The sequence below is a fragment of the Cetorhinus maximus genome, chromosome 16, assembly GCF_964194155.1.
Source record: "Cetorhinus maximus chromosome 16, sCetMax3.hap1.1, whole genome shotgun sequence".
NCBI classification, from domain to species: domain Eukaryota; kingdom Metazoa; phylum Chordata; class Chondrichthyes; order Lamniformes; family Cetorhinidae; genus Cetorhinus; species Cetorhinus maximus.
The window spans coordinates 55,174,243-55,200,751 of NC_135894.1; the positions used below are offsets into that span (position 1 = coordinate 55,174,243).

The 26,509-nt window shown below is 38.6% G+C and overlaps 1 protein-coding gene across 3 annotated transcripts in view; it reads left to right on the forward strand.

Annotated features, from left to right (window-relative positions):
* The window catches only part of il1rapl1b (interleukin 1 receptor accessory protein-like 1b), a 1,487,064-nt gene that overhangs the window by 133,861 nt on the left and 1,326,694 nt on the right, over window positions 1–26,509 (forward strand). For all 3 annotated transcript variants that reach the window (XM_078559845.1, XM_078559847.1, XM_078559846.1), the window contains exon 2: window positions 1,042–1,143. In XM_078559845.1, coding sequence (XP_078415971.1) covers window positions 1,062–1,143 — 82 coding nt within the window. In that variant the 5' untranslated portion in view covers window positions 1,042–1,061. The remainder of the gene's footprint in view (window positions 1–1,041; window positions 1,144–26,509) is intronic.

Sequence of the window (26,509 nt, forward strand, 5' to 3'; positions counted from 1 at the left end):
ATTACATAATGACATCTAAAATTTTAATTAATTTATTATGGTCAATTATGTGGAAACAAGATTAAAATAGGGTTGCTTCGTTGATTATGGAAGTTTCAAATAAAAATAATTCCCAATAGCCATGATTATTCTGGGGGTGCGAGACATTACTAATGGCAATCTTGGTATTTTTTCCACTTATTAGCATCAGAAAGATTTAATAATATATGTCAGCAGCTGCAAAATTAGTAGCTCCCACAATTCTGATTTTTTAAAAAAAAGAGTGAATGGTACTCAATTTAAATAAATTATTCAGCAATGTCTGAGAAGGCTGAGTCACACACTGCAGACGACAAACAAGATGTATCCACATGTAGATGTAGATCTAGGCCTGGCATTCGAGGCATTCTGAAACCATTATTATGGGTGATGCTGAAGTAGCTTGCACAATCAACTGAAAATCTTTGTTTATAATCTTCTAGTCTTGTGGAATTGGAACTCCACCCGGTAAACAATGTACCCCTGACCTCAGAAAATTTCCCATCCTTGGAGTCACATGTGCGTAATTTGTGAACTCCGGAGTTGGGTGTGGATTGGCCTTGAGACTCTGCTACAGTTTAGAGTTTATGACCACTGACCATTTCAGCGCTGCTGCTGTAAATCTAAAACAGTTGTTGGATTTCCTTCAATTCGGTGCCTAATCTGGAAACCAATGCCTGAAAGGGCGATGGTGAAGCAGGTTCAGTCGTAACCTTCAAAAGACAATTGGACGTATACTTGAAAAATAATTATTTGTATGGCTATATGAGGAAAGAGAAAAGGGTTTGGACTAATTGGATAGCTCTGGTGCATAATTGCAATGAAGTCTAGACAGCAATCTGTATTAAGTGGTTCATTGTGATGAAATTCATTTGAGGGAATTTACAAGACTTAGGAATTCACAACCAGCAGAAATATATTGCCGAACTACTTGATCTTTTTTTTCAGGACGAGAATATCAGAAACCTGACTTAATTGCATCTGCTTTTCATACTGTTAACAGCCAATATGTTTTACTTCTAGGCTGCCTTTCAAGCTGGAAAATGAAATTTGTCATTCATTTAATGATTCTCTTGTATACATCCACCATTCAAAGCCTGAAGATTGTGTCCAAACGAGGCTCGGGTAAGCGAGCAGTTTTCACTTCCTCATTTTTATAATTTACTGCTGTACTGAAAATGCTTCTGAAACTTAATTGTAATATGCAACAATCAATACTCTAACTTGTGTGTAATACAAGCAGCCATCCTTTAAAAATTAAACCTTGAACTTCCAAGCACAAATAATCTATTGCAATTTTGTTTATATATACATTGCAGAGAAGTTGGAATATGTTAGTAGTCTCCAGGTTTTGAAGTATGTGTTTCTTCGAAAGCTTAATAGATCATCCCAGCATTTTCTCTTTTTTGTTGTTCACAAGCAATTGTGTTTTTAAGCATAGATTAAACATTTATATTCATTTACATGGAAAATCTAAAAAGTGAAATTCAGTATGGCAATGTTCTTCCCACAGAGAAATGTGAGGGTGTATTTTCTTTTATTCGCTAATTTCAGCAAAGATGCAAGCATGAAGCAGTGTGTTCTACTCTTTCACTAAAATTAGAAATCAGCTGAAAATATATTAGAAGTAATGGGAACTTCTTGTTGTTAAGACAGCCTAAAGGTAATATTACAGATTAGCAATCCCATTGGTTGACAGATAATCACGATGTTTGCAAGCTTGATTAGAAAGTGAAGCTAAATGCTGGAGTACAAATTCATAGAATTATCTTTTGTGATAGGCAGTTCCAGCATGTATAATGAAATAGACAGCTTCTACATTTGAAATACTTGTGGGCAGCAATGACTGCTTGTAATATGAGGTGCAGTCTTATTGTTCTCCTTTTCAGGGAAAAACATGGTATATAAAGGTTTAGTTTATGTTAATATGAAAGGACTATTGTCAGTAAATACTTTTGCCTTGTGAAATAGTTTCAAGTTGCAGTAAAATATCTGTCGCATTCATGACTTTTATGGTGGAGCATTGTGGGAATTGCTCCAGAGGCACAAATTGTGCATACTTGATTAAGAACTGTAGATTGTTGTTTATGTTCTGAGTGTACCAACCAGATAACTTGCAGACACATCACGATTGAATATTGGAAAGTGCCAAATGGCATACAATTCTTATCTCATAAATTTTCATCAGGCATGATGTTTATAGTAGTTAAACTAAAATGAAACTGTTGGATATTAATAGGAGGGTATTCACTTTGTATGAATTATTGATGTAAATTTCCAACCTTGTGATCTCAGCACAGAGCATCACTTGCTGGAAGCATATAATTGAAATTATAGTATGCATTTCCCCAAAAAAATCTTGCACCCAATTTCACATCATTTGCCCTTAGTGGATGAGGCTCCCTTCTATTGGAAGTTGGATAATTATCTTAATAATACTGAAATTATGCCTTGGGTTGTTAATATACTAAGGCTTCACATTTTCAATTAAAATTCCTCTCTGCCATTTTAGCTGCGATTTCACCCTATTTATTTTTAAAACTTATGCTAAAACAACAGAACAAGGAAACATAAGTTTAGAGACATACTGGTTTGTAAATTCTGGTAAACTTGGTGTGAATACTTTTTTCCTCCACAAGCTTTTTATTCTCAATGATGTAATCTCCATTGCAAATATTGCATCCTGGAGAAGAAGTTAGTGTGTGAAGTATACAAACAATGTGCATATAGTCTTGTGCCATGTCAGAAAGATGTGTATGCTACATTATTCATAAAGGAGCTGTACTCCAATTGGATATTTTCTCACAAAGTCAGCAATGTCACCAATGAACTATGATGGGATGGTATACGTGATTGTTCACTTAAATACTTTTAAGAGCTATCAACGTTTTGTGTAGTCCAATTAGGTTTTAGCCACCATTGGCTTGAATGGGTAAATGTGGAAAAAATATTGACTAATTACTTGCAAGCTTCAACTTTTGTTGTTCATTTCTTGGATGAAGAAATCTCGAAAAGAAATTCTATTCAAAATCAAGTTTGATTTCATGGCTTTCAACATAATGTCACTGCCAAAGTTACAATTCTGTTTCTTGTATCATTTTATTTTAAACTTAAGTTTATAACAAGTGCAGTAAAATACAACACTTTCTGCAATTGTAATGTATTTGGGAGGTTATCCATGTTAATCCATGCATCAAGTGAATGCTGTGATAGTGTATCTGACAAAAAATTAAATTTACTTTGTACATTTCAGAACTTCTGGATTGAGATAAAACTTCATAGATAAAACATTATAGATTGTTAAAGCTTTCAACTGATCTCTCTGTAGGTCACGTATAGTTCATTACACAGCACACAATCCACTCAAGTGAGGTTGAGTTGGAAAGCCCCTGGGAAATGTGTACATGAAGGAAGGTTAATAGATATTCTTGAATCTATCAATTTTTTTTTCGTTATTTTGAATAGCTAAGTGCACTTTTATGGGAAGGTATTCCCTTGGGATATTTGTAGTTTAGATAAATTGATGTATGATATTGAACAGAATCTGTTCTGATGAAGAAATAGAAGTGGCATCAGATCAGATGCCTCCTATAAACAATAAGTTAAGTCAAAATTGGATTAGCTTGCTCTAAATGGCACAACATTTAATGTCTCCACTATTTGTAGTGCAGGAAGACATTTGTTTTAATTAGCATGGCACGTGTTCCATGCACCACATGTTATAGTGCATTGTGGAATGTCATTAAAAAGGACCCTTTCTATTAGGCTAACTGTACAGAAAAAGCAGCATGGACTGGGTTAGAAAGTGCAGTGGATTTGCTTTGCACTTAGTAATTTTCTGTGCCAGTACTGGATAACGTTCTGCATCACTGAAAATATTTGGCAACCACCAGCTTATACCCAAAACATTGATGCGCTGCCCGTGGTATGTGGTGGGTGAGTTCTCCTGTTTCCAAAGTATGCTTGAAAAATTATCACTGGGTCTAAGTAAGTAGATTTTGCTTTCATTCTTTTGTCCTCTTCTCTCCTGAAGAGATTTGACTTACTACTGAGGTATAGTTTCATCAGCGCCTCACCCAAGTAAATGAGATGTTGAATGTTATCAGGCTATTCAGTTTCGAAGGACATAACTCATGATGATGTCCTTGCCTACAGTCTGGAGAAAGAAAAGAGAAAGACTTTGTAATGTTTTCTGATGAACAGATTTCTTTTCTAATTTATACTAGAAGAAGTTGACATGCTACATGGCTTCAAGATATACTAATTTGACAATTATTGAGGGGCAGAGCTTGAAATTGGCTTCTCCAATATTATTTCCGGCATCTTCAATAGTCATAATCTTCAGGATTTCCAGAGCTGGTTCCTCATACAGAATAAGAGACCCAAATATATAATAGAGATACTGAATGCAAATAAAATATGGTGATAATGAATCTGTCTGAGAGATTAGTTGGGTCACACATGGGGCAGAATATTATGCTCAGCGTGCGGGCGAGCGCCTGACACGCTCGAGTGTAAAATGATGCGCAATGACGTCGGGCCATGGTGCACTCGTGCGATATTTCGTTTGACGGGCATGTGCCGTTGTCAACTGTGCATCCGCTGATAATTAAAAGGCCTATTAAGGCCATTAACAATCTAATTAAATTTAAATCTACGCTGCCCGTCCAACCTTACGTTTGGCGGACAGGCGAAAAGGTAAAGTGGCCTGCATATTTTTTAGGAAACCTCATCCACGAGCGGGATGAGGTTTCCTAAAGCAAATAAACGTTAAATAAAAACTTTATTTTGGAATTAAAAGCATGTCCCATCCCAGTGACAGTCACATGAGGAGACATGTTTTATTAAATTTTTACTGTCTTTTAAAATTTTTTAAACAGCACTTCAGTCTCCCTAAGGCAGCTCCACGCCTCAAGGAGATTGAAGCGCTCTTTCTCACATGTGCGCGAGCTGCATGCGAGGCCCGGCTCTCCCTCCTTCCCCTGCCCGCACAGGCAGTGCTCAGCGCTGCCGCGCACAATCCACGCAAGGCGGGCCTTAATTAGCCTGTCCAGATGAAATCGCGGTGTGGAGCTGATCGTGGGGCAGCGGTCAGCTTCCTGCCCGCCCCCGCCAAGGGCAAAATCTTGCCCATGGACTATTACTTGTGGACAGCCCAATAGAGTGAGGATATCAGAGCCATGGAAAAAGTGTGACATAAATTCACAAGGATAATGCTAGAAGTACATATATACGTACATGTATATGTGTACATATATACATGTATATATGTAATTACATGAATATGTACATGAACAGATTCATAGGTATGTGTATGTGAATATGTATGTGTTTTATATATATGTATGTGTGTGTGTGTATAGAGGTATATGAAGACAGACGTGAAACCCTCAAGCTAAAGCAAGTTTGAGAAGGCTGTTAGCGAACAGTTATTTCCATTAGTCAATGAAAGAGGAACAAAGAAGCATAAGCTCAAGATCAGGAAAAAGTAGCAGGAATTTTTTTCAAGAACATGAAATTAGGGCATAGAATGATTGCTGCAAGTTATTGGATCCAATTCAATCACAATATGTACGAGAGAATTAAACAGTAGATAAGCTGAGTCTTCCCCATAATGAGGTACCTGACCATGAGCAAGACCTCAGAAATCCACACCAACACAAACACTTGAAGAAGAAAAATATTAAAAGGTAAGGAAGAAAGTGAAAAAAATGTGGGATTAGCATAGATATAGTACTGACAGGGTTACAGTACAGATGGAGATATGATTGTCTAAATATCCACCTTCTGTAGTAACTGTTCAATTATCCTGAAAGTAAACAACTTTTTTTTTAAATAAGTGGTGGCTTATTGAAAAGTGGTTCTGGTAGGGCTGTTATTTGAGTGAAATAAATTCCAAATTCTATTCCTATCATCTTTGGCCTTGAAGTTGTGAAAGTCTTTGTATAAATTAAGTTCCTTTCTTTCTAAATGGGACTGACACAGACATATTGAGCACAATAGGCTCCCTCTGCAGAAAATGTCTATGGCAGCACAGTTCTGCTGTATGGTCTTCCTGGGTTAAGCAAAGATGTAATTGAAAATGGATATCTGTTTAATCATCTGTTGCATGAATAGAGATCTTCACTGACAAAAAATTTAGGTCATAAGGGCAAAACTAAACCTGCAAGGCAGTGGCTCCATGTGAACTGCATTGCACAGATTGGACTTTGTCTAATTTATTTACATGATTCTCCTATTTGAATGATCAATAGTATTCAAACTTGACTTGATGTGTTTCTGATTTAGTAATTTAATATAATTCAATACAATTTGATATGATCCAGTGCAATTTAATTTAACTGAGTGGAATTTAACTTGTCAGCTTAGATAACCATTTTCTACTTGCAATTAAAAAGGAATTGCAAATTTTGATCACCTGAAAAGGTTAACCAGAATTTGATCATTAAAGGCTGGTGCACATGTAATTTCACAACTCTACCCAGAAATTAATTTTACTCTTCTGACTACTTTTCTGCAGTTTATGCAATCCATGCTATTAGTTTAGCCTTCAGTTTAACTTTGTTCAGTCTAGCAACAGACTTTCAAAAGTTACAAATGATCTTAGAACTACTCTAAGATATATAAAAAAAAACTTTCTCTTGGATGTAATATCTAAATTGAAATAAGTCATTTATATTACATAAATCAAGCAAGCTTATCTAAACTGGTCTTTTGGTGATATTGCAAATTTTAATGGCTTTATTATATGTTACTTTGTTAATTCTTACAATCCTTAAAATCAATGGTGACCACACAGGTAACAATGAATGTCATTCAGCATTTACGGCTAAGGATGGATTCACATTTTAAGTTTACTATTAGTGAAAAACCAAAATCATTTCTTCCCAACGGTGAACTTGAAGTGCAAATTTGATGACAAGGTTTTAACTATTCCCAAATTAAGTAGGGTGAGACTCTACCTCACAGGGAACAAGGTTAGTGCCATCCCAACGTTGGTTCATGTCCTGACATCATATTTTGCAATGTAACCTTAAATTAGAATTTTAATTTGGAACTAGCATAGAGAAGAATGCTTCTTAGCATATGATACTTATCAATTTACTGTCACTTAAGAAGCTAATGAATTACTGGAAAACCAACATCAATATCTTTTAATTTATAGGAAAGCCTTTCAGGGTTTGATGTCTTGGGACAACTCAGCGTTATCCAAGTAAAAATATCTGAAGTTAGAAGTTGGAAACTCTGTGCCAGTACTTGTGTCAATTCAAATGTAACGTGATGAACTTTGCCCAATTCTAGTTGAAGCTGTAAGTGATGCAGCCACCACAGGAAAAAGTTTACATTTAGCATTTCAATTAATGGAACTGTGCATCCATGGCAACTATTATCACAGAGCAACATTGGTGTCAGATATTACAAAAGAAAAGTTTCACTAAATTACATACTTTTCTGAAAGAAGAATGGCACAAAACAAACAGCATTGAGGGATGACAGAAGCAAGACAGGATAATAGTGAATTCATCACCTTGAAGTCAGCAAGGGGTGGGGAGGAGAAGAGAACAAATTATACTGAAAATTGTATTCACAGTAGTTTCCTTTATCACAGAACAAATGCTGTGGTAATGGATGTCACATTTCATTTGAATGCAAAGTGAGGTTCAGTTTCTCACCTTTATTCTTCCATATTTTCACAAATGGTGGAGCCAAACTTGCCCTGTAAAAGAATTTAAAATATTTTTATAATAAAATATTTTCTCTTTAGTTCTGATTAAGAGTCATACGGACTCGAAACGTTAACTCTGTCTTCCCCTCCACAGATGCTGTCAGACCTGCTGAGTTTTTGCAGCAATTTTTGTTTCAGATTTCCAGCATCCGCAGTATTTTGCTTTTGCCCTTTAAAAGGCTTCTCGATAAATTCAGGAGTGGGTGGAGGTGATTGATCAGAATCCAGTGATTCCTTTAAGGACCATTGGTTAGGCTGTGTAAGACCCAGAATTACCAGTCAGTGCTTATGCATGGCAAGATCTGACCAGTGTAAACAGGTTTACTAATCTGGATCAGAAGTGAGGCCTAAATTCAATACTGAAACGGAGGCCAGGATTTTACATTCGGTGTGTGGGGGCGGGCCTGACACACCGGAACATAAAATGACACCCGATGACGTCGGGCAAGCGTCCCCGCGTCATCCTACTGTCTTTCGATATTTAGTTCGGTGGCCATTAACTGGGTAATTAACCTTAACTTTACGCTGCCTATCCAACCTTAAGGTTGGCGGGCAGGCAAAAAAGTCAAGCGGCCTGCAAGTTTTTTAGGAAACCTCATCCACGAGTGGGATGAGGTTTCCTAAAGCTTTTACAAATTAAATAAAAAGTTTCTTTGAAAAATAAAAACGTGTCCCATCTCATGTGACATGAGAGGATAGGAGGATTGAAAATGGGATAAAAAAGGAGATAAAACCACGGATAAATGAATAAAAATAAAATGTGGATAAAAAATAAAAATGAATGTAGAAAAAAAGGGATTAAACAAAAGGGATGAGGATGGAGGAGAGAGTTCATGGTCTGAAGTTGTTGAACTCAATGTTAAGTCCGGAAGGCTGTAAGGTGCCTAATCGGAAGATGAGGTGCTGTTCCTCCAGTTTGCGTTGGGTTTCACTGGAACATTGCAGCAGGCCAAGGACAGACATGTGAGCATGAGAGCAGGATGGGGTGTTGAAATGGCAAGCGACAGGAAGGTCTGGATCATGCTTGCAGACAGACCGGAGGTGTTCCACAAAGCGGTCACCCAACCTGCATTTGGTCTCCCCGATGTAGAGGAAACCACATTGGGAGCAGCGAATGCAGTAGACCAAATTGAAGGAGATGCAAGTGTTGCACCTTTCAATTTGGACCTGTTGAGTTTTTCCAGCATTTTCTGTTTTTGTGTTGAGAGGCGCCTAATGCCTGTTTTGGATTTAGGTGGCAGCCCTCAAACCTGTAAATTTTCCAAGGCCAAAATCAAATTATTCAGGTGCTCTATAGGGACATAGCCCTGTTCTAATTGGAATTTTTTTCGATGTTGATGACGACCAATTTATATCCCTTGTCTAAATATTTGGATTAATAGTAGAGATGTTTAAGTAGTACAGCAGGTCCAAGACCCTTGGATTTGTCTGGCAACAGGTTCGACACTAATGTATTTCTTCTCCATGGGCTATAACACTGAACCTCAGATTATCCCCGACATCTGAAACTCTGACTCTGTGCCCATGCTAATATCACAGTGTTAATACACCTGAAAACTGTTCAGAATATTTGTTTCACTTTGTAATGAAATGGTCGCAGATAGCTACACAGGTTCTTAATTTAGAAACTGTGTATTGAGAAATGGCCAAGAGACATATTGAGCACTTTCCTGTGAGCAACGTGTACAATTTTAACAGCTATGGCCTTCCTCTAATTTAATTAATCTCAAGGGGAAGTCTATACACAGAGGTAAAACTTGAAAATTAAACTTTGAAATTCCATTCCTGACCCAAAAATCATTAAACAAGCAATAATATATAAATCTAACGGTGTATTATTTCAGTTTGTACAGTTCAATTCTCATGACAATTGATTCTATAAAGCATTTAAACATCAGTGCTTGTACTTTTCCCCATTTTTATAACCTTGGTCTTGTCCTTAATTCATCCAGTTCCTTTTAAACAGAGTTAATCAATGTGGCATTCGTTACTTTTGATGAGCGTTTATTCAGGAGAGAAAACCTTGCATTTTAAGTATCTTTCAAGTCCTAAATATGCCCAAAGTGGCCACAACCATTGACGTACTTTTGAAATTTAGTGCCTAATTTATAGTTAAACATAATAGGCAACACAAGATACCACAATCAGCAATGAGATGAATGACCAATCTGCTTTTAAGGTTGTGGGATAAATGCTGGCAGGACTCTGAAAAGACTTGCTTACATTTCTCCAAATAGTGCCATGAGATCTTTTACATTTTCTTGAGTTTAATGTTTCATATGGAAGCTGTCGCCTCTAATAATGCAGTAGCCCCCCAGTACTACATTAAAGTGTCACTTTAGATTCTGTTCAAGAGTTTTGGAGTGGGACTTGAGCCCAGAACCATCTGCCTCAGTATCAGAGATAGTCCTGCATCTTTGTAGGGGGGAAAATAATTCTTCCAATCTCAAGAGTCACCAACTTTATATTCAAATCTGATCACTTTGTGATAATAGATTAAGTTGTGTCACCAACACCATATTACCTATTTTAAAAAAAAATAAGTAAAGCAAGTTCATTTTCCTAAGCTTAGAGTTTTAAATTGTAAAATCATGCTTGTTATTCTCAGTCTCCATGTTTTTTATTCTTAGTCTCAAATGCAGCAATGTTTGAATACAGGATGCTCAAAATTGGAGTTGTGACATAAATTCAGTACTTCAAGTGGAATGCAAAACTTTAATTGCACATCCTCAACTTGGTTGTTTGTTCAGTGTTAATAATGCACTTGTGCTAAATGGATACTTGTGTTTGTTTGACAATTACAATCAATTCTTTTTCTTTAGCACTTTGCTGATGGATATTAATCCATTGCTTGTGCTATTTCTCAGCCTAACCACTTACCTTTTCCTGTTTACTTTCATTACTAACTACATTGTTATGACCGGGTAAGGAGAGACAAACTGGATCCCCTTTATTTAGCCTCCTTGGTTGATCGGTACAATCATTTTTAAAAAAAATATTTTCCCCATAGATGACTTTTCTAGTCCAAATGTATTTAATTTTTAATAAGGAACCAATAAAGCCAGATTTTCTTGAGTCAAAGAGAGCAAGTTTATTAGCTACTAAACCCAAGAGAAAAAAAATAGACGCGATGACACTCGTATACAGATATCAGAAATAAGAAAAGTTAGAGTCTAATAAAAGTTAAGAGAATATGTGATTAAGTCCTTTGTTTATCCTTGAGGCATAGGTTGTTGAATGTTGTGGCCATTTGAAGTTAGCTGGTTTCCTTTAAAATACTGGAGTTGAATTGAAGTTCAGGTAACTGAACTTTGCTGGAGAGAGAGAGAGAGAGAGAGTCCTTACTGCTTCCTTCAATTTTTCCAGATACTTTAACTATTTCTGTTTCTGGCTTTGCAAACCAGATCATACTGTACGTGCCTATATAATTGCAGAAAGGAATTTGATTAACTTTTCTTTCAGTCATTACTGTAGAATAAGTAATCACATTTTTGATCTTTCATCTCAGAACCTTTTGACGCATTTCAAGATTGTTGAAACCAACAGGAGATGGGGTTATTTCATCCTCCTCGGTGGGGGGGGTTTGAGTCTCTGTTGGGTGTATCTGGTTGGTTAGCAGTTCCCATTCTCTTTACTATTGATTAAAATTCAGCACTTTGCATTTTTGGTGCCTTCTTTTCAAGAGTCCCATTTTTGAAGTGGACCATGACACCTCCCTGGGTGTGAAATTCCATGCAACACGTTAGGGCAAGTCTGCAGTGCAATCGTTATAGGAACTTTCCTGAAAAGTGATCAACTTACAATCCCAGGCATCAGGTGACTGGTGGTAGCCATCTTGGTCAGTGTCTTTTGTATTAAAAAAAAACAGGCCCTCATTAAACAGTTCAATATGTCTGTGGTTAGCTGGTAAACTTATAGGTAGATCTCACACAGTCACAATTTCCTGTCGTTGTGACAATATCCATTGCACTAAAGCTTAACTAAATAAATCCAACAAAGACTTAGATGCATCTGTTCTTATATTGGCTGTGAACAGAACAGGGAGTGAGCTTGTAACTCTAATAATTTATTTTCTTGGACATACTTTTTATTTTCTACTGGCAAACCAGCTTTTGATGTTATTAACTAAGTTTGTTTTAATTCTGATTCTTTAGCCTTTTTTAAAAGCCTCAAATGCAGAACTTCATCAGATGCTTTATAAAAATCAAAGTAAATTAGATCTACTAGGTAGTTGTTTTCTGATAAATTGATAATTTTAAAAGATTCTGTTGGAAGGTGTGATTTATTACTTCAAATAGATTAACCCATTGGAATACATGAAATATATTATTGCAGAAAATAATTAGTTCATGGTAAATATTTTTAATAATTGTTTATTTTTGGAAAGTGAGATTGGTGTTTCAAGCTACCCAAGGTGAAGATGGAAGTGATGAACAAAGATAAATCTTGTCTTGAAGGATGAAAATGCCACAGATAAATGTGTTGTTGCAATCTCCATAGAAACCAATTTCTTTCAAAAAGACATGTGAATTTCCCAGTGATCAAAGCAAAGGATCGAATGACAGAATTTCTTGTTATGATTTTAACTGTAAAATCAACATTGACTAAACATTACTTAGTAGGCAACTAATACACTAAACTACAGAAAAGGTACTCCGTATTAACTACTTAGTGCAACCAAAAAACCCCAAGCCACATTTATATATTACACTACACTCCGAGTAGAAACACACTCTTATGTTTAAAGTCCCCCAGGCTCCTCCTAGCTTTAAGGAGATCTCTCTGCCCCACCAGGCTGAATTTTCCGGTGTCCCTTTTAAACAAAGTCCTTTCACTAAATTTTCTGAGCATGCTGGAATGGACTTCTCGTTGCAAGGTATCCACTGGCAACTCTTTGGTCTTGAGCCCTCACAAACTTTGTTTCTTTGAACAGATGATCTGTCCTCACCAGCACACTGCTTGGAGGTTAAACCAAAAATAGCCCTTTTTATCCTGCTTGACATGGCAGCACCTGTTGTTTTGTGGTCTTGCCCAAAAACCCTCTGGCTGACTGAAAGTCTGTGAGCCTGTATGCAGCAAGAACAGCTGCCTCCTCTTTTGTGTCCAGATGTTAAAACTTGCACCTTATTTCAATAAGTTTTGATGTGGCCTCTACCCCTATGGGTGAGATCACATCAGCTTGTCTCTGATTTTTTTATGAGGTCACTTGGGCTTTTCTCCAGGAAAATTTCATAGGAGTTTCATCCCCCTCTCCAAACTACTCCATTTTATCTTGAATTAAGGGAGACAGTTTAAAACATGCCATAAATCCAGCAGTCATAACAATTGCATTAAACAGGTGGAACAGAATGTTCAAAAATAACTTGTGTCAAGCTGTATTGGACCATGAGGCAGCAGTCCAACTCAGCTTTGGCCTGATTACTTTTGCTATTGCTGATGGTTCGTTTGAGTGCTTGTGAAAAGCTGATTCAGTTTAGTTCTCTTTGCCCGAGTACAACCACGAATCAGTGGGTCAATAGTGATTGAAGGATATCTGTTAATTACATCATTGGATCATTAGTGTTTCTGAATTAGAGAAAGTTACTCAAATTATAGCAATTAAAAAGAAAGAGACTGGGAAATGCTAGCATTCAGAGGGACCTGAGTATCCTTGTACATGAATTGCAGGACGTTAACATGCATAATACAGCAAGTAATTAGGAAGGCACATGGTTTGTTAGCCCTTATTAGCAAGGGGGTTGGAGTATAAGAGTAATGAAGTCTTGTTGCAATTGTATAGAGCTTTGGTGTACCTGGAGTACTGTGTGCAGTTTTGGTTTCCTTTCCCAAGGAGGGATATATTTGCCTTAAGCAGGGGTAAAATAAAAGTCCACTATATTGATTGCTGGGGTGAGAGGGCTATCCTATGAGGAGACAGAGAATGGATCTATATTCTCTTGAGTTTAGAAGAATTAGAATGGTTGGAGAGGGGCGAAGTACCTGGATAAGGTTCAACTATTTAGTACTAAAATGACGAAACATTTCTTTACTCAGAGGGTTGTGAATTAGTTCTTTGGAGCGGAGAATTTTAAATGCTCAGTGGTTGAGTATAATCAAGACAGAGTTCAGTAGATTTTGGGCACAAAGGGAACCAAATGTTATGGCGAAAGGGTGGGAAAGTGGAATTGATGAAGTTCAGCCTTGATCCTTTTGAATGCTGGAGCAGCTCAAGGGGCAATATGGCCGATACTTCTCCTCTGACTTCTTATGTTCTTCACTGAATTTTTTTTCTCAAGAATTCATCAGATCACTTAGTTAGACTGATCTACGTGAAGATATTCTGGTTCACTCGACAGTGTCTAATCTTTTGGCATTGAAAATTAGATTACATGAGCAATTCAGATCAGTCATGTTACCAATATTTCCCAGATTGTCAGTCATTTATATTTTGTATCAAAATGCATGTTTTCACTTCTTTCAGTGCAAGTTCTCATACTTGCTTTATATATTGAAAGGTTAAATTTGAAATCCATGGAGTCAGTTTAGCATGAATTTTAATGATACTCAGCATTGTGATTATGTGCAAGATACTTTTAAGCTTATAATATTTCATATTAAAAACAAGTTTTCAAGAGGAAGGAATATCGTTATACATAGGGAGGCCAGCACGTGTGTGTAAAAGACGAGGCTGAAGCATTTGTAACCATCTTCAGCCAGAAGTGCCGAGTGGATGACGCATTTGGCCTCCTCCTGAGGTTCCCACTATTGCAGATGTTGCTTTTCAGGCAATCGATTCGCTCCATGTGATATCAAGAAACAGTTAAGTGCACTGAAAACAGCAAAGGCTATTGGACCCTAACATTCCAGCTGTCCTACTGAAGACTTGTGCTCCAGAAATAGCTGCGTCATTAGCCAACCTGTCCCAACACAGCTACAACGCTGGCACCTACCTAACAAATTCTGTGGAAAGATGGCCAGGCATATCCTGTCCACAAAAAGCAGAACAAATCCAATCTGGCCAATTACCACCACATCAGTCTGCTTTCAATCGACAGCAAGTTGATAGAAGATGCCATTGACAGTGTTAACAAGTGGCACTTACTCAGCAACAACCTGCTCAACGATGCTCAGTTTGGGTTCTGCTAGGGCCACTCAGCTCCAGACCTTAATACAGCTTTGATCCAAACATGGACAAAAAAGTGAGATAAAAATGATTTCCCTTAACATCAAGGCATCATTTGACCAAGTGTGGCATTAAGGAGCCCCAGCAAAATTGAAGTCAGTGGGAATAAGGGGAAAACTCTCCACTGGTTGGACTCAAATCTAGCACAAAGGAAAATGGTTGTGGCTTTTGGAGGCCAATCGTCTCAACACCAGGATGCCACTGGAGGAGTTCCTCAGGGTAATGTTCTAGGCCCTACCATCTTCTGCTGCTTCACCAATGACATACTCTCCATAATAAGGTCAGAAATGCAATATTTGCTGATATTTTCAGTGTTTAGTACCATTTTCAACTCCTCAGTTCGTGCCTGAATACAGCAAGACCTGATAGCGTTTGTGCCAAATATGTGCCAGCCATTAAGCACCTCCAATAAGAGAGTCTCCTTTTGACATTCAGTGATATTACCATCACTGAAACCCCATCGTCAACATCCTGGGGTATTATCATTAACTAGAAACCTAAATGTACCAGCCATATAAAGGCTGTGCCATGCCCATTAAAGACAAGCCATATTCATAACTTTTAAAAATATGAATTTTATTCAATGTGGAATCTTTGAAATTGATTTTTTTCTCTTTTAATATGTACTCCAACAAGACGGCTGCTGGAGGTCAAATGACCAAGTTTATGTATTCAAGGAATTAACTCAGCTGGTAACTGATTCACTGTCTAGTCATGTCCTGAAGACACACAATCACGCATTCCACTTAAAAGTGCTAACTGTTCATCTCCTGAAACCCATCAAACTATTGATGAACAAAAACAAAAATAAAAATATCTGGAAAAACTCAGCAGGCCTGGCAGCATCTGCGGAGAGGAATACAGTTAATGTTTCGAGTCCATATGACTCTTCAACAGTTCTGTTGAAGAGCCATACGGACTCAAAACGTTAACTGTATTCCTCTCCGCAGATGCTGTCAGACCTGCTGAGTTTTTCCAGGTATTTTTATTTTTGTTTTTGTTTTTGATTTCCTGCATCTGCAGTTTTTTGCTTTTAAGTTATTGATGAAGCAGTGGAAGTTCTATTTTCTGCCAAAAAGCTGATTAATGACTTAATCACTGAGAGAACAATGAGATGGATTGTAGGTTTTGCACTTTGAGAAACCATATTTGGTAATGAAGAAAGAGATGTACTGACTATGTGACAGCAGCCATCTTCCAGAGGTAACCTTAAGGACTGCTTTTACAGCAAAAAGTGCCTGAGAAAGATGTGAAGGCAGTAATATTGTAAAAGCTAATGGCTGTAACATCGCAAGATCTTCAAACCTATGCCATTTTGGGCCCACAAAACAGCTAACTCCCCCTGGTAATGCGACTGCAAGAAACTGACTTTGAGAAAGTCCATCACTTGAGAAAATTATGCAAACAACTTCTGAATATTACTTCAGCTGTTGAGATAACCTAAACTGCACTTCAGGTGTGAAGAAAGCCTTTCATTGGTTGTTGTAAGATGGGGGAGGTGGGGAGCAGTTTATAAACAGACACATCTTCCTCTCAAAAATTTATCCATATTACAGACACTTGGGAAGAGGACAAAGATTTCAGCAGTTCTCTCTCACCCTGTCCCTAACAACTGTGGCTAAAAGAGCAGGACTGAGGCTGGTAATTCCGTGGCGAGTAATTCACCACCTGACTCGCCAAAGCCTATCCACTGTTAAGACACAAGTCAGGAGTGCGATGGAATACTCTCCACTTGCCAGGATGAGTGCATCGCAACAACACCCAAGAAACTCAACATCATCCAGGACAAAGCAGCCGGCTTGATCGACAGCGCGTCCACCACCTGATTTATTCATTCGTTCACTCCTCCACGGACAATGAAGCAACTTGCCAATGCTCCTTCGGCAGCACCTTCCAAATTTGTGACCTCTATTACTTGGAAGATGCATTGGAACATGACCATCTTCAAGTTCCACACCATTCTGACTTAGGACTATATCACTGTTGCTAAGTCAAAATCTTGGAACTCCCTTCCTAACAGCACTACTGATGCAACTACAGCATGTGGCTGCTTTGAGCCAGCAGTTCTAAATTATGCACCATAGGTTAACTGTTAGACACAAGAAGTACCATACCAGTATTTTATGGCACCCATCCACTATTTTGTGCACAATTCAATGACCTGTATTTGCCAGGGCTAAAAATTGTAACATTGTCATAACCTATGATCTAATTTAGAGAAAGAACTTTCGAGCATGTCAGAAGTGTTAAATGATTGAACTTCTGCAAATGCTGAGCCAGAAGGCCAGTGGTAAAATCCAAGCAGTGCACCTTTGCTTCATTAGCATCAGCAAGAGAGATACATAAGGTCATTATTTTATTGTTCTAAGGCATTTGACTATAGCTAAAATCACTTCAGTGTTAGTATTGGTCAGAATCAAAGTCTGAGTCAAGTGGAGGGATTTTCCCCAGTCAGGGAAGGTGCGATTGTGTGCTTTGAATGAAGTTAAACCCCCTAATAGTGACATTGGGTTGGGATCCTGACATCCCACACTCTGTCCTCAGTTTCATTGGGGCAGGATTGAAGGCGAACAGGGGGCACTCTTGGATCTGTTGTTAAGTAATTAAAATAATTAACAAGCCAATTAAGAACCATTTTAACCCCCACTTCTCAATTTTCCAGCCAGGAAACCTGTTTTTCTGGCCTGTCAGCAACTCACCAGAATCACCGAGGCAAGGGCATAGCCAGAAGAGCTTCTGTCATGAAACCAACAAGCTGGGAAGGCTTTGAGCAGTGAAACTGAAGAGCTCCTGCCTTGGCCACTGAGAGGCTGCTGCTCATAGCACTTCTTCTTGGAGAATGCCATCACTGCTGGATAGGTGATTGCCAACTTCTTGGAAGCGATTTTACCTGTCCAGCACCTCACTGACATTCAGCTGCACTTCTCTGCTGCCAGACTTCACCATGGCATGGGAGCAGCTTGTGTAGCTGCACATTGCAACTCTGATGAGGGGCAAGAGCAGAAGCCACACCCCTGCCAAAAGTAGCAGCAGCACCAATTGCCTTCTCTGCTGCATGCCTCTCCATTAGGCAGACGGGTTGGCCACCAAGACCTATCTGGAAGGAGGCACGACCCCAAACACTGTCTACACACAGAAAATCCACTCCCCTGACATGGCTGAGCACCAGTGCCTCAGGAGGCTCAGATTCTCACAGCTGGTCATGGCTGACATCTGTAGCCTCCTGGAACAAAACCTCCTTCCCAGTTGAGCTGGTGGGTACTCATTGCCAGTGGCTGAGATGCCTGTCACTGGAGAGCTAACCACCACCCCTTCCTCCCCACAGGTAAATTGATCAATGACCATTCACAAGAGTATAAAACAAAATTTGACACTAAGTCACATAAGGAGATATTAAGACAGAGGACAAAGCTTGGTCAAAGAGGTAGGTTCTTAGGAGCATATTTAAGGAGGAAAGGGAAGTAGAGAAGCATAGGGAGGGAATTCCAGAGCTTAGGGCCTCAATAACTGAAGGAACTGTCGCCAATTGTGGAACAATTAAAATTAGAGATATGCAAGAGGCCAGAATTAGAAGACCAGTGTATCTGGCTTTCATCAAGTTGTGTGTTGTTGTCTTCTGCAGGAAGAGAAAGCAGAAAGATGCAAGTGCTCATAATGGCTTGTCTGAAGAGTAGGGAAGGACAGCATATTGTTGGAGGAATTTCCTGCTCATCCAGTACTGGGTGTTTGGATAAGAAGTCTGATAATTTAGAGGCCGTTGAAAAGGGCAATTAGGGATTGGCAACAAATGCTGGCCTTGCCAGTGATGCTCACATCCTATGAAAGATTTTTTAAAAAGTGTTTGGAGGAGGGTGGTGTGGTCAACCCATGTTAAAGATTGCAGATAGGTTGAGAAGGACAGTTTACCATGGCCGCAGTCATTTGGATATCATTCATGACTTTGATAAGAACTGCTTCCGTACTGTGGCAGAATTGGAAACCTGTTTGGAAGGATTCAAACACAGTTCTCAGAAAGATTGTCTTGTGTTTGGGAGATGATAACATGTCCAAGGACTTTGGAGAGGAAAGGGATTTTGGGTATGGGCCAGTACATTGTAAGGGCAGAGAGGCCAGTGGTTGTTTTTGAGGAAAGATGTGACAACAGCAGTTTTTAGGGGAGGGGGGTAGTCCCTGGAGAGAGAGAAAACCATTAGCTATATCAGCTAACAGGAAGGGACATTAGGTGGTTTTGTGGGAATAGGATCAAGGGAGCAGGAGGTGGGTAAAGTATGTTGCTGATATCTATAGTACTAGCCTACTCCGAAGATGTATTTTAGAAATGTGTGTTCCTACTGCAGACACTCATTAGGATATCATGGACATGGTCTGCAGGAACATGGCTCCATGCCAGTGAGCTCCTCTTGTCTTTATGGCAGGTGATGGCTTCCACCAGGAATGTAAATTTGTACAATCAGCCATACTCTTGATTCAAGTTAAAAACAACAGAAAACTTTGAATCCTGGGAGTACTGCAGACAACCATAAGACCAGAAGACATAAGAGCAGAAATTAGGCCATTCGGCCCATCGAGTCTGCTCCGCCATTCAATCATGGCTGATAAGTTTCTCAACCCCATTCTCCTGTCTTCTCCCCGTAACCTTTGATCCCCTTACCAATCAAGAACCTATCCATCTCGGTCTTAAATACACTCAATGACCTGGCCTCCACAGCCTTCTGTGGCAATGAATTCCATAGATTCACCACTCTCTGGCTAAAGAAGTTTCTCCTCATCTCTGTTCTAAAAGGTCTTCCCTTTACTCTGAGGCTGTGCCCTCGGGTCCTAGTCTCTCCTACTAATGGAAACATCTTTCCCATGTCAACTCTATCCAGGCCTTTCAGTATTCTGTAAGTTTCAGTCAGATCCCCCCTCATCCTTCTAAACTCCATTGAGTATAGACCCAGAGTCCTCAAATGTTCCTCATATGTTAAGCCTTTTCCTGGGATCATTTTCGTGAACCTCCTCTGGACCCTCTCCAGGGCCAGAACATCCTTCCTGAGATACGGGGCCCAAAATTGCTCACAATATTCTAAATGTGGTCTGACCAGAGCCTTATAAAGCCTCAGCTGCACATCCCTGCTTTTATATTCTAGTCCTCTCGAAATAAATGCCAACATTGCATTTGCCTTCCTAACTACCGCGTCAACCTGCAAGTTAACCTTAAGAGAATCCTGGACTATGAATCCCAAGTCCCTTTGCACTCCAGATTTCTGATTTCTCTCCCCATTTAGAAAATAGTCTATGCCTCTATTCTTCCTACCAAAGTGCATGACCTCACACTTCCCCAAGTTTTATTCCATCTGCCACTTCTTTGCCCATTCTCCTAACCTGTCCAAATCCTTCTGCAGCCTCCCCGCCTCCTCAATACTACCTGTCCCTCCACCTATCTTTGTATCATTTGCAAACTTAGCCAGGATGCCCTCAGTTCCTTCATCTAGATCATTAATGTATAAAGTGAAAAGTTGTGGTCCCAACACTGACCCCTGTGGAACTCCACTAGTCACCGGCCGCCATCCTGAGAAGGACCCCCTTATTCCCACACTGCCTCCTGCCAGACAGTCAATCTTCTATCCATGCTAGTACCTTGCCTCTAACACCATTGGCTCTTATCTTACTGAGCAGCCCCCTGTACGGCACCTTGTCAAAGGCCTTCTGGAAGTCCAAGTAGATAACATCCATTGGCTCTCCTTTGTCTAACCTACTCGTTACCTCCTCAAAGAATTCTAACAGATTTGTCAGGCATGACCTCCCCTTGATGAAACCATGCTGACTTTGCCCGATTTTACCATGCACTTCCAAGTACTCTGAAATCTCATCCTTAATAATGGACTCTAAAATCTTACCAACGACCGAGGTCAGGCTAATCGGCCTGTAATTTCCCGTCTTTTGCCTCACTCCCTTCTTAAACAGGGGGGTTACATTAGCGATTTTCCAGTCCTCTGGGACCCTCCCTGACTCCAATGATTCCTGAAAGATCGCCACTAACGCCTCCACTATCTCTTCAGCTATTCCCTTCAACGTTTTCTAATGTATCAGTTTAATCAGGAAGGAACGGTCATTTGCTATTTCATCTGACTTTTAATTACAAGTTGAACTAACTTCACTGGAGAGCTCATTTTATATTTCACATAAAAACTGAACTGTGAAATTTCTCCATCACCCAACTGGGCCCCTGCCTCAGCGCAATTGCTGTTGAAACCCTCATCCATACCTTTCCTACCTTTAGACTTGACTACCCTAGCACTCTGCTGGCTGGCCTCCTATCTTTCACCCTCCATAACTCGAGCTCATTCAAAACTGTGCCCGTATCCTAACTTAAACCAAGTCTCGTTCAACCCTCTGCTCACTAACCTATATTGACTCCAAGTTGATCAACACATCAATGTAAAAATTTTCAACCTTAATTTTAAATCTCTCCATGGCCTCACTCCTCCCCATGTCTGTAACCTCCTTCTATACTACAACCTTCCAAATACTCTGCTCCTTTAATTCTGGCCTCTTGCACAACTCCAATTTTAATTGCTCCACCATTGGCGACGGTGCTGAGGCCCTAAGCTCTGGAATTCCCTCCCTATGCTTCTCTACTTCCCTTTCCTCCTTAAACATGCTCCTTAGAACCTACCTCTTTGACTAAGTTTTGTCCTCTGCCTTAATATCTCCTTATGTGATAGTGTCAAATTTCGTTTTATACTCTTGTTAATGGTCATTGATCAATTGACCTTGTTAAAGGCACTCTATAAATACAAGTTATTTTTGTCATTTATAAAAGGAAAACAAAAGGCATATTGATGGTCATATTTTGAAAAACGTTTTTGTTGCTCAGCGATCTACCTTAAAATGATTGACAGGCAGATTGGTCATTGTGCAATTCACTCTTGAAACTTAGTATTAGAGGTCTGGACTATTGAGAAAAGAGGCTGATTAACTGATCAGGTTTCATCGAACTAATTCTCAATTCGAAAATAAACCTATTGTACTTGCATAAAGCATTTGCTTATTGATAATTCTATCATAATTGAGAATAGAGTTCAATTAAGTTTGTTGTGATTTTTATCTTTGTCTATTAATCAGCCTTTTTAGTGTCGCTGCTATTGTTCCTGAATCCTCTCTTAACTTGGCCATTACTAACTGTTATTTGTCTTTATTTTTTCTGTAGCTTAATGTGCATTTAGACTACAACATCATCAGTTCAGTTTCACATCAATGCTATCATTCTTTCCGGTCAGTTAAAGATGTAGAATACTGACATACATTCCACATAATAGCATTCATTCCATTATAGCAAGCAGAGGAATTCTGCCTATCTGTCTGACCTGCATTTGAACTCTGGCCAGTGCGTAACCCACTGCACCAACCACTGCAATAATGCGTTATTTTTCAATGAAATATTTGTCATCTTGTTTCCTTTATACTTCCCTATCCCATGATCCAGCTTTCTAATTCAGTAGCATTGCCCATCCCTTTGGTGTCTTAAGAAATGGTCACTCATTCCAGAAATGCTGCTTCATCTTCTATTCAATGTCTAAAGGATGCTATCATGCATACTGTATAGATCAAAGCTATTGCCAGTATAAAATAAAGGAAAACATGGATTTACAACTTGCGTTTGGGATGAGGATTCTTGTTCTACTGTAATTTCTTTTTATCCCATCATTACTGTGGAACATTTCAGAATTGATGTTTAATCAAAACTAAATGCAGATCAGAGGAACAGGAGTAGATCATTCAACCCCTCAAGCCTGTTCTTCTTCAGTGAATTCACTGAACAACAACATACATTTTATGCCTGAAAAAAAGAACCATACTTAAGAGTTTTGTTTTTCAAGAAAGACCGAGGCAGTCAAGGATGGATTGTACCTAGATTATTAATTAGCTATCTATGCTCTGGAATTTCCCTCCGAAGCTTCTCCACCTTTCCACCGTGCTCTCCTCCATTAAAAGACACTCTTGACAGCGTACAATATTGATTAAATGTTTGGTGACTTATCCTAGTATCACCTTGTGTGACTTGGTGTGAAAAATGATTTGATAATGCTCCTGTAACGCACCTTGGGACGCCTTACTACATTAATTGCTCCATATAAATGTTGTTCTGAGCAATAACTCTTGATAACTTACTTAATACATGACAATCTTGTATTATGTGGAGAGGCTTTGATAAGTGAGGAGGTGAGTTACTCACTGCCAAAGTCCCAGCTTCTGACCTGCTATTGTAGTCACAGTATTTATGTGGCTGGTCCAGTTAAATTTCTGGTCAATGAACCTCCAGGATATTGATATTGGGGAATTCAGCGATGATAATGCCGTTGAATGTCAAGGGGAAGTGTTTAGATTCTCTCTTGTTGGAGATGATCATTGCCCAACACTTGTGTGGCACAAATATCATTTGCCACTTATAAGCCCAAGCTGAATATTGTCCAGGTTTGCTGTACAAATAGGGACAATGCTGCAGGTTTGTTGTGCTGAACACCAGGAACTAGTTCCATGTATGGCTGATAATATGCCTGATGCATGCTGCACTTCATAATGTAACTCAAAAGTTTGCAGTACTTGGAGTGTGTGCACTGGTTGTAATCCAGGTTTATTAATATCCTGGAATCCATGCTAATATTGAGATGCCACCAGGATGTGACTGGAGCTCAAACAGCATTCCATTGGCTTTGTGTACATGGATGCTGCAATGGAGGTTTCTTCCCTTCAATTGGGGCTTTGCACTTTCAGGTACATTTTTGTGTTCTGTATTTTCAAGTTACTGTTTCTTTACTATGTCAGCATCAGTGAGTAGAGAAATATAGTGAAACTTGTTGTAGTGTTCCTGAAAATCGCATTACGTTTTTCGTCCATGTTTAAGTGGTCTCTGTGCTTTGAGAGCAGTTAATAGTGTTCTTGCAGAGATAGCTCTCTTTTTGCACTTTTTCTAGAGAAGATAAATCACAGTATGCAAGACAAATGCACTTTATACATTAGTTGTGACCTGTGCTTATGGAACTGTCTACGCACAGCTATTGTAGCTGGACATGACAGAAGACATCTGCGGGTAAGAAATTCCTAGTGGAAGCCATCACAGAAATGTGTACATTCATGCCAGTTTGTGAGCTACTTCCAGGACAGGGTTATATCTGGTGGCTGTGAAGATTGCAGCTTATACAGAACTATTATGTAGCAAATTCTGCTGAGCAGCCGCAGGAGGTCTCTGGCACATCTCCAAATTTACTTGCAATATTGCATCCTACAGGTTACTAATCTACTGTTTTCCATGCCCAGTGAATTGATTTTCTTTGTAAAACAGCCAATCACATGAAAAGATCCTCCGGTTCTACCATGTGGCAGGTTTCTGAAGAGTCCAGATTATTGTTCACTGCATTTGTATGGCCAACTCTGAGAATCTCTCCCAATATATTAGCAATGTACTGTTGTGGGATTCCTTCAAGGCTGGAATGCTGTTCTTGATAATAGAGTTGAACCCATATTATAACTAGGATCCTAATTCTGCTTACCCAACATCAACTTGAGATGTAATAGACCAGTTAACTGTTATATTAATGGTCTTTGTTGAAAAGCAACATTCTAATGGGATTTCTCTGCAAATTTAAGCATACATTGGCCTTCTGCATGGAAGCTTATGCTTGATTTAGTTAATGATAGAACTGAGAAAATGTTATTTTTCTCAGATCTGGAAAGCAGTAAATACAATTTAATATTATACAATAAATTGGTATCAATCATTTATTTTGCTATTATAACAAGATAAGCCTAAAACCACAATAAAAGAACATTTATTTTGACGGATTTATCTTTTTAATCCTTAGCAAGTGCTTATTAAAATGAATAATAGATTTTTTTCAAGTTTGCTTGTTAGGTGTCCATCCTCTCGATCACAGTCCTAGGGATACAGTTAATTTTCTGATGACCCTTTAAATTTAAACTATTGCTTTATTTTCAAATAAGATCAAGGTCATCTCAAGTCTTGTATGAAAAATGTTATCACATGACTAACTTTATTATTAGACGATGTCACAATTCATACATCATTTAAAAATGACGCTGTTAAATTTAAAGTAGGAATAGTTGTTAGCTCACCAATAAAGGGAAATTATTAATTAAAGATGGCGGTGTATTTTTAACAAGGGACATCAGCATCAAATTCAATTAAAGTTTTATACTTGACTGGTAATTGATATCAAGGATTGTTAAATGTGGTGCTTAAGCTGCCAGCAGTGGCATGAAGAATATATTTTGAAGGATAATGAACTGCAAAACAAAGACATAGAAACTTCTAATGGCTCAATGACAAACTTCTTTGATTATGCAAAAGATTTGTACTAAGATATTTCTCTGTTCCAAATGAATTATGTAATGTTTCTGGCAATTGACTAACAATTGGGATGAGAAGTTGTTTAAAATATATATGCAAATAAGGATAAATATTGAATACAGGCATGATGGGATGAAGATAAAAGGAAAAACAATGAGTTGCTGTGGTTAAAAAATCACTTCAAACTATGAAGGTGACTGAGAAGTTACTGAAAGTCTCGAAATAGCCATTCCAAAGTCCCTTCTGTTAATTTAATATCTTTCTTGTATCCTTAAGCAAACCTTGTCATTATATTTTTCAGTTGGGTGTTAACCATGAACATTTCACAAATACAGCTGCAGATTATAGATTTTCTTTTTTAAAAAAGATAAATCTAATTAAAAAGCCAACACACTTTAAGTGTGCAAAAAAGGCAAATAAGGTCGTTTTTGAGGAGGATTTTACAAGCACTTCCACTGTGACTTGCTGAAAAAGACATTTTGTTGAAGATTCCCGTTTTTCGCAATGGGCAAGGTATAGACTGTAACCAACCAGCCCGTGCTTGCAAAATTCAAAACACTGTCCAAAATTTGATGTGATTCTGCGATTGGACAACATTTGCTAAGTAATAGTGTGCTAAAAAGTTATGCTGACAAACAATTTAAGATTGTCAGTTGGGCTTGCAGTGTGGCGCATTTGTGTGTACTGGAAGCTACATGTCTTAATACACAGGGCCCTGTTCTTTTCTGAGAGAACACGTACACACATTGCACCTGTTTCAACCAAACAAAATAAGTGACAGCCATTCATTGGTTCATTCCCCAGGGTAATGCCTTGACCAATCAGAGTCAAGCTGCCTGGTTTAAATTTCAAGCAACGTTTTGCAGTTAATTGTTAGTCACAATTAACTGGTGCATTCTCCAGGGCAATGCCTCTTATCAGTCAGAGTCCACATGCCAACCAATCAGCACACTCTTCTCATACAGTACAAAGTTGTTGCTGCCCCTGACATTGGTATTATTATGATTAGCCTGATTAGTGCAAGATGAAAAGCTTTGACAAAAAGTCATTTTTAGGCAATACTCAAGTTCTGCACTACCAAATGACTACTTGCACAGTATTTTCTTCCATCTAAGTAAAACTGCTGAAGTGATTCTAAATAAAAGCTTGAGGAGGGAAACTTCACAATAAATACAATAGAAAGTACCTCCTCCCCACACTTCACTTAATTATAACTGGTGGAAGAAAATAGTTTTTATTCTTTTGCTATTCA